At 47.2% G+C, this 13,043-nt stretch overlaps 1 protein-coding gene across 11 annotated transcripts in view; it reads right to left on the bottom strand.

Moving 5' to 3' along the window:
- The window catches only part of ITSN1 (intersectin 1), a 351,280-nt gene that overhangs the window by 204,685 nt on the left and 133,552 nt on the right, over positions 1-13,043 (bottom strand). For all 11 annotated transcript variants that reach the window (XM_063956498.1, XM_063956491.1, XM_063956499.1 and 8 more), the window contains 3 exons: positions 12,217-12,317; positions 10,964-11,027; positions 9,369-9,506 (listed from right to left, as the gene is read on the bottom strand). In XM_063956498.1, coding sequence (XP_063812568.1) covers positions 9,369-9,506; positions 10,964-11,027; positions 12,217-12,317 — 303 coding nt within the window. The remainder of the gene's footprint in view (positions 1-9,368; positions 9,507-10,963; positions 11,028-12,216; positions 12,318-13,043) is intronic.

The raw sequence follows: 13,043 nt of genomic DNA, 5'->3' as shown, positions 1-13,043 counted from the left end.
TCTGCCATTACCTTGGTAAACACCCTCGGTGCCGTGGACAGTCCAAACGGTAGTGTCTGGAATTGGTAATGGCAATCCTGTACCACAAATCTGAGGTACTCCTGGTGAGGAAGGTAAATCGGGACATGCAGGTAAGCATCCTTGATGTCCAGGGATACCATGTAATCCCCCTCGTCCAGGCTTGCAATAACAGCCCTGAGCGATTCCATCTTGAACTTGAATCTTTTTATGTATGTGTTCAAGGATTTCAAATTTAAAATGGGTCTCACCGAACCGTCCGGTTTCGGTACCACAAACAGTGTGGAATAGTAACCCCGTCCTTGTTGAAGTAGGGGTACCTTGACTATCACCTGCTGGGAATACAGCTTGTGAATTGCCTCTAGTACAGCCTCCCTGCCCAAGGGAGTTGTCGGTAAGGCCGATTTGAGGAAACGGCGGGGGGGGGGGAGGCGCCTCGAATTCCAGCTTGTACCCCTGAGATACTACTTGAAGGATCCAGGGATCCACCCGTGAGCGAACCCACTGATCGCTGAAATTTTTGAGGCGGCCCCCCACCGTACCTGGCTCCGCCTGTGGAGCCCCACCGTCATGCGGCGGATTTGGAAGAAGCGGGGGGAGGACTTTTGTTCCTGGGAACCTGCTGCGTGGTGCAGCTTTTTTCCCCTTCCTCTGCCTCTAGACAGAAAGGACCCGCCTTTTCCCCGCCTGTTTTTCTGGGGTCGAAAGGACTGTACCTGATAATACGGCGCTTTCTTAGGCTGTGAGGGGACATGGGGCAAAAATGCTGACTTCCCAGCTGTTGCTGTGGAAACAAGGTCTGAGAGACCATCCCCGAATAACTCCTCACCCTTATAAGGCAAAACTTCCATGTGCCTTTTAGAATCTGCATCCCCTGTCCACTGCCGAGTCCATAAGCCATCTCCTAGCAGAAATGGACAATGCACTTATTCTAGATGCCAGCCGGCAGATCTCCCTCTGTGCATCTCTCATGTACAAGACTGAGTCTTTTATATGCTCTACGGTTAGCAATATAGTGTCCCTGTCTAGGGTGTCAATATTTTCCGACAGGGAATCTGACCAAGCAGCAGCAGCACTGCACATCCACGCTGAAGCAATAGCTGGTCTCAGTATAACACCAGTGTGTGTATATATAGACTTTAGGATAGCCTCCTGCTTTGTATCAGCAGGTTCCTTTAGGGCGGCCGTATCCGGAGACGGTAGTGCCACCTTTTTAGACAAACGTGTGAGCGCTTTATCCACCCTAGGGGGAGTTTCCCAACGTGACCTATCCTCTGGCGAGAAAGGGAACGCCATTAGTAATTTTTTTGAAATCACCAATTTTTTATCAGGGAAAGCCCACGCTTCTTCACACACTTCATTTAATTCTTCAGATGGGGGAAAAACTATTGGTAGTTTTTTCTCCCCAAACATAATACCCTTTTTTGAGGTACCTGGGTTTATATCAGAAATGTGTAATACCTCTTTCATTGCCTCAATCATGCAACGAATGGCCCTAGTGGACATTAAATTTGACTCATCGTCGTCGACACTGGTATCAGTATCCGTGTCGACATCTGTGTCTGCCATCTGAGGTAGTGGGCGTTTTAGAGCCCCTGATGGCCTTTGAATTGCCTGGGCAGGCACGAGCTGAGAAGCCGGCTGTCCCGCATTTGGCATGTCGTCAAATTTTTTATGTAAGGAGTCGACACTTGCACGTAATTCCTTCCATAAGTCCATCCACTCAGGTGTCTGCCCCGCAGGGGGTGACATCACATTTATAGGCATCTGCTCCGCCTCCACATAAGTCTCCTCATCAAACATGTCGACACAGCCGTACCGACACACCGCACACACACACAGGGAATGCTCTTAAAGGAGACAGGACCCCACAAAAGCCCTTTGGGGAGACAGAGAGAGAGTATGCCAGCACACACCAGAGCGCTATATAATGCAGGGACTAACTGAATTATGTCCCCTATAGCTGCTATAATATTTACTGCGCCTCAATTTAGTGCCCCCCCTCTCTTTTTTACCCTTTTCTGTAGTGTAGACTGCAGGGGAGAGTCAGGGAGCTTCCTTCGAGCGGAACTGTGAGGGAGAAATGGCGCCAGTGTGCTGAGGGAGATGGCTCCGCCCCTTTTTCGGCTGACTTTTCTCCCGCTTTTTTCTGTATTCTGGCAGGGGTAATTACCACATATATAGCCTCTGGGGCTATATATTGTGGTTATTTTGCCAGCCAAGGTGATTTTATTGCTGCTCAGGGCGCCCCCCCCCCCCCAGCGCCCTGCACCCTCAGTGACCGGAGTGTGAAGTGTGTATGAGGAGCAATGGCGCACAGCTGCAGTGCTGTGCGCTACCTTGGTGAAGACTGAAGTCTTCTGCCGCCGATTTTCCGGACCATCTTCTTGCTTCTGGCTCTGTAAGGGGGACGGCGGCGCGGCTCCGGGAACGAACACCAAGGACGGGTCCTGCGGTCGATCCCTCTGGAGCTAATGGTGTCCAGTAGCCTAAGAAGCCCAAGCTAGCTGCAAGCAGGTAGGTTCGCTTCTTCTCCCCTTAGTCCCTCGTTGCAGTGAGCCTGTTGCCAGCAGGTCTCACTGTAAAATAAAAAACCTAACATATACTTTCTTTCTAGGAGCTCAGGAGAGCCCCTAGTGTGCATCCAGCTCGGCCGGGCACAGAAATCTAACTGAGGTCTGGAGGAGGGGCATAGAGGGAGGAGCCAGTGCACACCAGATAGTACCAAATCTTTCTTATAGAGTGCCCAGTCTCCTGCGGAGCCCGTCTATTCCCCATGGTCCTTACGGAGTCCCCAGCATCCACTAGGACGTCAGAGAAAGGATCATGGGCCAGTTCAGCGATTATGGCACTACATCATTCAGCATAGACAGTGACCACATAGTTATACCGTGCCATAACCACACCGCCATGCTGGCCTGCTCTGGCTTACAGGTCATCGTCTGTCCTGCCACAATTCAATGTCTCTTTTAAGAGAAAAAGTTTTAACCCATTGTCCCAAATTCTTAAGAGACTGTTATCAATTAAAACTATCCTGCCCCTTTCAGGAGAATAATTATCCACATTATACAGCATAAGCATACTCCATAGTAGTGCTTTACAATAGGGAACAAATTACAAATTTTTATGGGTATAAAAGGACAGACATACCAGTAAGAAGGGAAAATTATATAAAGATAATACATAAAGAGGGTATTCAATTAAGTACAGTTTTTAAGTCTGGTCAAAAAAATGGCACTAATTTGCAACAGGGTATTCAATTGTGGGCATTTTCGCGTATTTTTTAATCCATTTTCGCAGAAAACACCCGCGGATTCGCCAAAACATGTGTATCGGTGTATCGGTCTCAAATTCACCAATGTGGTGGATTTCGCCAGTACCAGATTTTTCGACCAGTCGAAAAAAACGACACGGGCAATGAGTAGGTCGAATGTAAATCAGACCTAAAAATGGGTGAAAAGTGCAGTTTTTTCGACTGGTCAAAAAAATTAGATTTTAAACCTACCGGTAAATCTTTTTCTCGTAGTCCGTAGAGGATGCTGGGGACTCCGTAAGGACCATGGGGATAGACGGGCTCCGCAGGAGACATGGGCACTTTAAGAAAGACTTTAGGAATAGGTGTGCACTGGCTCCTCCCTCTATGCCCCTCCTCCAGACCTCAGTTAGAGAAACTGTGCCCAGAGGAGACGGACAGTACGAGGAAAGGATTTTTGTTAATCCAAGGGCAAGATTCATACCAGCCACACCAATCACACCGTATAACTTGAGATATACTAGCCAGTTAACAGTATGAAAAACAACATAGCATCAGTCCAAGACTGATAAAAACTATAACATAACCCTTATGTAAGCAAAACTATATACAAGTCTCGCAGTAGTAGTCTGCACTTGGGACGGGCGCCCAGCATGCTCTACGGAGTACGAGAAAAAGATTTACCGGTAGGTTTAAAATCTTATTTTCTGTTACGTCCTAGAGGATGCTGGGGGCTCCGGAAGGACTATGGGGATTATACCAAAGCTCCCAAACGGGCGGGAGAGTGCGGATGACTCTGCAGCACCGATTGAGTAACCGGGAGGTCCTCCTCAGCCAGGGTATCAAACTTATAGAATTTTACAAAGGTGTTTGAACCCGACCAAGTAGCAGCTCGGCACAGCTGTAGTGCCGAGACCCCCCGGGCAGCCGCCCAAGAAGAGCCCACCTTCCTAGTGGAATGGGCCTTAACCGATTTTGATAACGGCAATCCAGCCGTAGAATGAGCCTGCTGAATCGTGTTACAGATCCAGCAAGCAATAGTCTGCTTTGAAGCAGGGGCGCCAACCTTGTTGGCCGCATATAGGACAAACGGTACTTCTGTTTTTCTGACTCTAGCCGTTCTGGCCACGTAAATTTTCAAAGCCCTGACTACATCAAGGGACTCGGAATACTCCAAGTCACGCGTAGCCACAGGCACCACAATAGGTTGGTTCATATGAAAAGATGACACCACCTTGGGCAAGAATTGAGGGCGGGTCCGCAATTCCGCTCTATCCATATGGAAAACTAGATAGGGGCTTTTATGAGACAAAGCCTCCAATTCCGACACTCGTCTAGCCGAAGCCAAGGCTAACAACATGACCACTTTCCATGTGAGATATTTCAACTCCACTGTTTGTAGTGGTTCAAACCAGTGCGACTTAAGGAAACTCAATACCACGTTAAGGTTCCAAGGCGCCACCGGAGGTACAAAAGGAGGCTGAATATGCCGCACTCCCTTTACAAAAGTCTGTACTTCTGGGAGAGAAGCCAATTCTTTTTGAAAGAAAATGGATAAGGCCGAAATCTGAACCTTAATGGAGCCTAATTTTAGGCCCAAATTCACTCCAGTCTGTAGGAAGTAAAGGAAACGGCACAGATGGAATTCTTCCGGAGGAGCATTCCTGGACTCCCACCAAGAGACATATTCCTCCAAATACGGTGATAATGTTTTGCGGTCACGTCCTTCCTAGCCTTTATCAGAGTAGGAATGACCTCATCCGGAATGCTCTTTTCCGCTAGGATCCGGCGTTCAACCGCCATGCCGTCAAACGCAGCCGCGGTAAGTCTTGGAACAGACAGGGCCCCTGTTGCAACAGGTCCTGTCGTAGAGGAAGAGGCCACGGATCTTCTGTGAGCATTTCCAGTAGATCTGGATACCAGGTCCTTCGTGGCCAATCTGGAACAATGAGAATTGTCTGTACTCCTCTTTTCCTTATTATTCTCAACACCTTTGGAATGAGAGGAAGAGGAGGAAACACATATTCCGACTGGAACACCCACGGTGTCACTAGGGCGTCTACAGCTACCGCCTGAGGGTCTTTTGATCTGGCGCAATACCTCTGCAGCTTTTTGTTGAGGCGGGATGCCATCATGTCTATCTGGGCAGTCCCCACTGACTGGCAATGTGTGCGAAGACCTCCTGATGAAGTCCCCACTCTCCTGGATGCAGGTCGTGTCTGCTGAGAAAGTCTGCTTCCCAGTTGTCCACTCCCGGAATGAACACTGCTGACAGTGCGCTTACATGATTTTCCGCCCAGCGAAGAATCCTGGCGGCTTCCGCCATTGCCACTCTGCTCCTTGTGCCGCCTTGGCGGTTTACATGAGCCACTGCGGTGATGTTGTCCGACTGGATCAGAACTGGTCGGTCGCACAGTAAGGTCTCGGCTTGACGTAGGGCGTTGTATATGGCCCTCAGTTCCAGGATGTTGATGTGAAGACAAGTCTCCTGACTTGACCAAATACCTTGGAAGTTTCTTCCCTGCGTGACTGCCCCCCAACCTCGGAGGCTTGCGTCAGTGGTCACCAGGATCCAGTCCTGAATGCCGGACCTGCGGCCTTCTAGAAGGTGAGCAATCTGCAGCCACCACAGGAGAGATACCATGGCTCTGGGGGACAGGGTGATCAACTGATGAATTTGCAGATGTGACCCGGACCACTTGTCCAATAGGTCCCATTGGAAAGTCCTCGCATGGAACCTGCCGAAGGGAATGGATTCATATGATGCCACCATATTTCCCAGGACTCGAGTGCAGTGATGCACTGACACCTGTTTTGGCTTCAATAAATTCCTGAATGAGTTCCTGAGCTTTTTCTATCGGAAGATAAACCCTTTCTAGTCTGTATCCAGAATCATGCCCAAGAAAGTCAGACGAGTCGTAGGAACCAACTGCGACTTCGGGATATTGAGAATCCAGCCGTGTTGCTGTAACACCTTCAGTGAAAGTGATACGCTGTTCAGTAACTGCTCTCTTGATCTCGCTTTTATGAGGAGATCGTCCAAGTACGGGATAATTGTGACACCTTGCTTGCGCAGGAGCACCATCATTTCCGCCATTACCTTGGTGAAAATCCTCGGGGCCGTGGAAAGCCCAAACGGCAACGTCTGAAATTGGTAATGACAATCCTGTACCGCAAATCTCAGGTACGCCTGATGAGGTGGATAAATTGGAACATGAAGGTATGCATCCTTTATGTCCAGAGATACCATAAAATCCCCCCCTTCCAGGCTGGCGATGACCGCTCTGAGCGATTCCATCTTGATTGAACCTTTTCAAGTATAGGGTCAGGGATTTAAAATTTTAAATGGGTCTGACCGAACCGTCCGGTTTCGGGACCACAAATAGGGTTGAGTAATATCCCCTCCCTTGTTGAAGCAGGGGAACCTTGACCACCACCTGTTGAAGATACAATTTGTGAATTGCATTTAACACTATCTCCCTTTCCGGGGGAGAAGCTGGTAGGGCCGATTTGAAAAACCGGCGAGGAGGCACCTCTTCGAATTCCAGCTTGTAACCCTAGAAAACAATTTCTATTGCCCAGGGATCCACCTGTGAGTGAACCCAGATGTGGCTAAAAACTCGAAGACGTGCCCCCACTGGGGCGGACTCCTGTAGCGGAGCCCCAGCGTCATGCGGTGGATTTTGTAGAGGCCGGGGAGGACTTCTGTTCCTGGGAACTAGCTGTGTTGTGCAGCTTTTTTCCTCTGCCCTTACCTCTGGCAAGAAAGGACGCACCTCGTACTTTCTTGTTTCTTTGTGATCGAAAGGACTGCATTTGATAATGTAGCGCTTTCTTAGGCTGTGAGGGAATATAAGGTAGAGAATTTGATTTACCAGCCGTAGCTGTGGAGACCAGGTTTGAGAGACCTTCCCCAAACAATTCCTAACCCTTGTAAGGTAAAACCTCCATATGCCTCTTTGAGTCGGCATCACCTGTCCATTGCTGGGTCCATAGGACTCGTCTAGCCGAAATGGACATCGCGTTGATTCTAGAACCCAGTAGACTAATGTCTCTTTGAGCATCTCTCATATATAAGACCGCATATTTTATATGCCCTAGGGTCAATAAAATGGTATCCTTATCTAGGGTCTCAATATCCGCTGATAAGGTATCTGTCCAAGCTGCTACCGCACTACAAACCCAGGCCGACGCAATCGCCGGTCTGAGTAAGGTACCAGAATGTGTGTAAATGGACTTCAAGGTAACCTCCTGCTTGCGGTCAGCAGGATCCCTGAGGGTAGCCGTATCATGGGATGGTAGCGCTACCTTTTTGGATAAGCGTGTTAATGCTTAGTCCACCTTAGGGGAAGATTCCCACCATATCCTGTCCGTAGGCGGGAAAGGATACGCCATAAGAATCCTTTTGGGAATCAGCAGTTTTTTGTCTGGAGATTCCCAAGCTTTTTCACATAATTCGTTCAACTCATGTGAGGGGGGAAAGGTTACCTCAGGTTTCTTTCCCTTATACATGTGTACCCTCATGTCAGGGACAGGGAGTTCCTCTGTGATATGGAAAACATTTTTGATTGCAATGATCATATATCGAATACATTTTGCCACTTTTGGCTGTAACTTTGCATCATCGTAGTCGACACTGGAGTCAGAATCCGTGTCGGTATCTGTGTCTACAATTTGGGATAGTGGGCGCTTTTGAGACCCTGAAGGTCCCTGCGACATAGGGACAGACATGGGTTGACTCCCTGGCTGCTCGCTAGCTTCAGCTTTGTCTAATCTATTGTGCAATACATTTACATTAGCACTTAAAATCTTCCACATATCCATCCAGTCAGGTGTCGGCGTTGTCGACGGAGACACCACACTCTCTCTCTCCTCCTCCTCCTGAAAACCTTCTACCTCAGACATGTCGACACACGCGTACCGACACACCACACACTCAGGGTATCCTCTTATCTGAAGAAAGTTCCCCCACAAGGCCCTTTGGAGAGACAGAGAGAGAGAGTATGCCAGCACACACCCAGCGCTATATGACCCAGGAAAAAAACACTATATAAAGATATGTTTACCCAGTAGCGCTGTTTGTACATGTATAAATGCGCCAAATTATGTGCCCCCCCTCCCCCCTTTCTTCAAAACCCTCTTTCACCGTGGTTAAGCAGGGGAGAGTCCGGGGAGCTTTCCCTCAGCGCTGTGCTGTGGAGAAAATGGCGCTGGTGAGTGCTGAGGGAGAAGCCCCGCCCCCTCGGCGGAGGGGCTTCTGTCCCGCTCAAATATACTGAAATTGGCGGGGGCTCTTTATATATACAGTGCCCAACTGTATATATACACCTATTTTTGCCAGAAAGAGGTTCATATGCTGCCCAGGGCGCCCCCCCTGCGCCCTGCACCCTTACAGTGACTGCCGTGTGTGAGGTGTATGGGAGCAATGGCGCACAGCTTCACCGCTGTGCGTTACCTCAGTGAAGATCATGAAGTCTTCTGCCGCCTCTGAAGTCTTCTTTTCTTCTCATACTCACCCGGCTTCTATGTTCCGGCTCTGTGAGGAGGACGGCGGCGCGGCTCTGGGACGGACGGCGAGGGTGAGACCTGTGTACCGATCCCTCTGGAGCTAATGGTGTCCAGTAGCCTAAGAAGCAGAGCCTTGAAACTCACAGAAGTAGGTCTGTTTCTCTCCCCTCAGTCCCTCGATGCAGGGAGTCTGTTGCCAGCAGGCTCCCTGAAAATAAAAAACCTAACAAAATACTTTCTGACAGGAAACTCAGGAGATCTCCCTGTAATGCACCCAGTCTCCTCTGGGCATAGTAGTAAACTGAGGTCTGGAGGAGGGGCATAGAGGGAGGAGCCAGTGCACACCCATTCCTAAAGTCTTTCTTAAAGTGCCCATGTCTCCTGCGGAGCCCGTCTATCCCCATGGTCCTTACGGAGTCCCCAGCATCCTCTAGGACGTAAGAGAAAAACGCACTAATTGAATACCCCCCTAGGACTCGTACATCAGGAATCGATAGATCAAGCAGTTACAAAGACCAAAGCATGACAAGAAGCAGCAATCATCCACATACTACTGCTCAGGACTACAGGACAATAATGGGCTCCTCACCTAAACGATGGTGGGATGTACTCCGGAGGCAGGACAGGAGGCAGCGTCTGGCCGGACATGGCAACATCTATTAAGTGCATGGCCAGGATGAACTCTTCAGCCGTCAGCTTCCCATCCTGATCGATGTCTGAAAGATTCCTGGAAAAGGTGGCACACAGGAAGGGATGATAACATACAACCAGACCGAGCGTTATCGGGGCACCATATATAACCAGTTATTTATATAGCGCACATATTCTGCAGCAGAACACTTCAGTCATTCACATCAGTCCCTGCCCCGGTGAAGCTTACAATCTATATTCCCTACCACATGCCACGCACACTAGGTAGCCGATTAACCTACCAGTATATTTTTGGATTATGGGAGGAAACCGGAACACCCAGAGAGCACCAACACAAACAAGGGGAGAATACACAAACTACACGCCATGGTGGGAATCGAACCCAAGACCTCAGATCTGTGAGGCAGTAATGAATTAAGGATGTAACCTCAATATATCGAGGCTGCACACTATAAATAGTTTACAGCAGAAGTCACTATTCGTATGAATACTGGCTTAGAGGGTGGTGGTATAAAAAGTAGTCATTCAGAACGTCGACACATTCTGAATGTTGACTGTCTAAATGGTAACATGGACATTACATAGACATTACTAAATTTCGATACGGTAAAAATGTCGACATGTTCATAATGTTGACATTAATTAGGTCTCCGCCAGAATGTAGATATTCAGTTTATGCTTATATTCACCTATCCCTAAAAATAACACAAAATGTACGGTCAACATTTTGGCATCGACATAAAACCCATGTCGACATTCTGACCAGAACCAAGTAAACTAGCGTGGAACCCGCTACACACATCACAATCTGCATCATTCCACCTGATCATTTTTTTATCAAGTTGATAAAGAATCAACTATGTCTGGATGACAACAGATACAAAACAATCAGATGTTGAATCGATGGGTTAGCATGTGTTAACCAAGTGATTACCACGCGGAAAAAAGGGTAACTAATTGAATAGCTTTGCCCAGTGCAGCACCAACAATTAGCTGTGGGGTAAACCATGTGACTAATTATATGCCTTAAAGTCTAAACAGATGATAATTGGACAACACTGAAAACTGAAATAGCAAAAACGGTACATGAAGCTATCAGCGTTTTCTGACCATCTGATTAAAACCGGGCTAAAAGGATTGGATAGTGAATTTATTGCACATTGATGCGATTATACAGAAAACCGAAACACCCATATGCATGTGGGTACAAGTCTACACTGAGTGTGGAGGCCGGGGTGGGATATTCCAGTACATGGGAGGGTGAGAGATAAGGATATACAGAGAAAGACTGCTGTTCCACAGAATTACAAAGCATTTATATTAAAGAACACACATATGAGAATATTGTAACATGCTGCTGCCTAACTGCGGAGTGTCTGCACAGAATGCTAAGGAGACCAGCTTACAGTAACTAGTCTAGATCATTCACAAGTCATGGCATGCGGAGATGATAGACCACAACTGCTGTATGAAAGGAGTGCAGTGTAACTACATGGAGTGCAGAAAGCAAAAACACTCAGGGTACACTCTTACCATATGGTAGCCAGCTGGGCTTGTGGTAAACTAGATTGCATAAGTATAGTTCTCGCCTGAGGACCTGAAACAAAGGAGGGGCAAACAGGTCATTGTGTTATAATATTACATACACACACATTGCACACTAAGATGTATTTAGTGGCATCCAGGGCCATACTGAAGGCTAGCAGTGGGTGCTCACTGGTCATTTCCTGTGCCCAGTTCATGCCATACATAGGGGGAGGTGCATAGCACCCATCTAACTCTTTTTCGGCACCAAACTCAATTCCGTTTGCAGCACATGTGATGTCATAATGATACCGCTGAGAATAAAGAGGAGCAACACAAATAAAGAACACGAAGAACGTGTAGTATGTGAACAGAGGAAACGAAAAAAAAAAAGAAAGATGGAGAGAGAGAGAAAGAAAAAAGGAACAAATAAAAAAATTACTGTTTACAAGCAGCGGCTGCATGCTAGTGGGTTTGAATCAAACTCAAAGTTAGCGTAGAGCACGCCGAGCCAAACACTGACTGCGAGTGCCGTTTTTATATTTTCACCCATTGGGAAGCAGCTGCTGCTTCATAAATAAAGCCCCAAAGAAAAAGGATTTTTTTTTAAAAAAGAAACAGAAAAAAAAGCCTGTAGGACAGAAGCCAAAAAGTAGAAGGGAAAAGAGATTGGAGACAGCCTGGCACTAACAATTAATAAGATCTTTTTGGCAGGTCAAAAAGAAAAATGTGCAAAAACTATAGAGGTGGCTTTAAAAGGAAATATGGCACCAAATCGGGGATAGAGTTTTTCAGGGATAAAACGGGGCCAATTAAATAACTATAGAGGGAGGTTGGGAAACTAAAAAAAGAAACTTAAAAAAAAAAAAAAGGAAGGTCAGGGGAGCCACTAACATGCTCTGTACTCTTCTATTACCTCTGTAGATGTTTGTATGGTAATGACATTGCACTGCAGAAGTTGTTTGTGCTTCTAATGTTTAACACCTGGCACTCGCACTTTATTGAATCGCCCCCTAAATATCAATGTATTCTAAATGAACAAGTTTGTTGAAAAAAAGCGAGGGGATTAGCCGATCACTAATTTGAACAATTTAGCTAATGCATCCCCTGCTTTAACACAGCCCCGCTTATTGCAGCGAGGGGCAACAGCCAAAAGGCCCTCACATGAACCTTTCAGCTCCGTCAAAATAATTTCTGAAGGAGAAGGCCCGAAAGACCCAAAGCACAAGGCAAGCGCTGACAAGTCCCGCAATGGATGTTACCTGTTAAATGTCCGCTCATGGTTTTGTCATGGCTGTTGAACAACTGTCTATACTTTAGCCTTGAAGACAGCGGTACAGCCCACTCTGCCACAGGAGGCGGGCTGGGGGGGAAAAAACAACCATATAGTACAAGTAGAACAACACCACAACTAGACACAAACATTATAAAGATACTCATACCATATCATTTCACATCATAGAAGCTCAGCCATACAATGAACAAAATATTGAATCTCACCCAGAAAATTAGCAACTACAATAAAACATTAAGATAATCACAAAAGTTAAAGCATAATTCCATGCAAAACTAAATATAAGTCAATGGTCCCCAGACTGTGTGCCTAGGCACCCTGGGATGCCACGGATTGGTGGTCCAGGACCAAAATCGTAAAAAAAACAAATCCAAAAAGGACACTTTACCTGGTACCTAGCGTTTAGATTGGCACAGAGCCATGACTCCAATTACATAGTACCAGTTGAAACCAAGATGGCAGTCCAGATAAGTGCACCAATGTTGGACACACTTTCTTGACCACTCTCGGCCTGGGACACTGGAAAAGACCAAGGGCTATGAATGCAGTGCAGTGAGCCTGGGCACTGTAAGAACTTTAAAACACAGGCTCCTCCGCCACTACACCCCCTGTGGCTGCCGGGGGAATCTCCGTTTAGATTAAGTATCTGGGGGACAGGCTTCTTCTTGGGGTTGATATTGGAGTACCGCTGGATAGTCTGAAGGTCAAACCACAGATAAGAAACCTTTTGGAATTGTGGGGAAGATGTATTAAGCCTGGAGAAGTGATAAAGAGGTGATAAGTGCTAGGTGATAA

Source organism: Pseudophryne corroboree, chromosome 2 (assembly GCF_028390025.1).
Source record: "Pseudophryne corroboree isolate aPseCor3 chromosome 2, aPseCor3.hap2, whole genome shotgun sequence".
NCBI lineage: Eukaryota > Metazoa > Chordata > Amphibia > Anura > Myobatrachidae > Pseudophryne > Pseudophryne corroboree.
The sequence above is the reverse complement of the archived record's forward strand: the minus strand, read 5'-3'. Positions and strand labels throughout refer to the sequence as shown.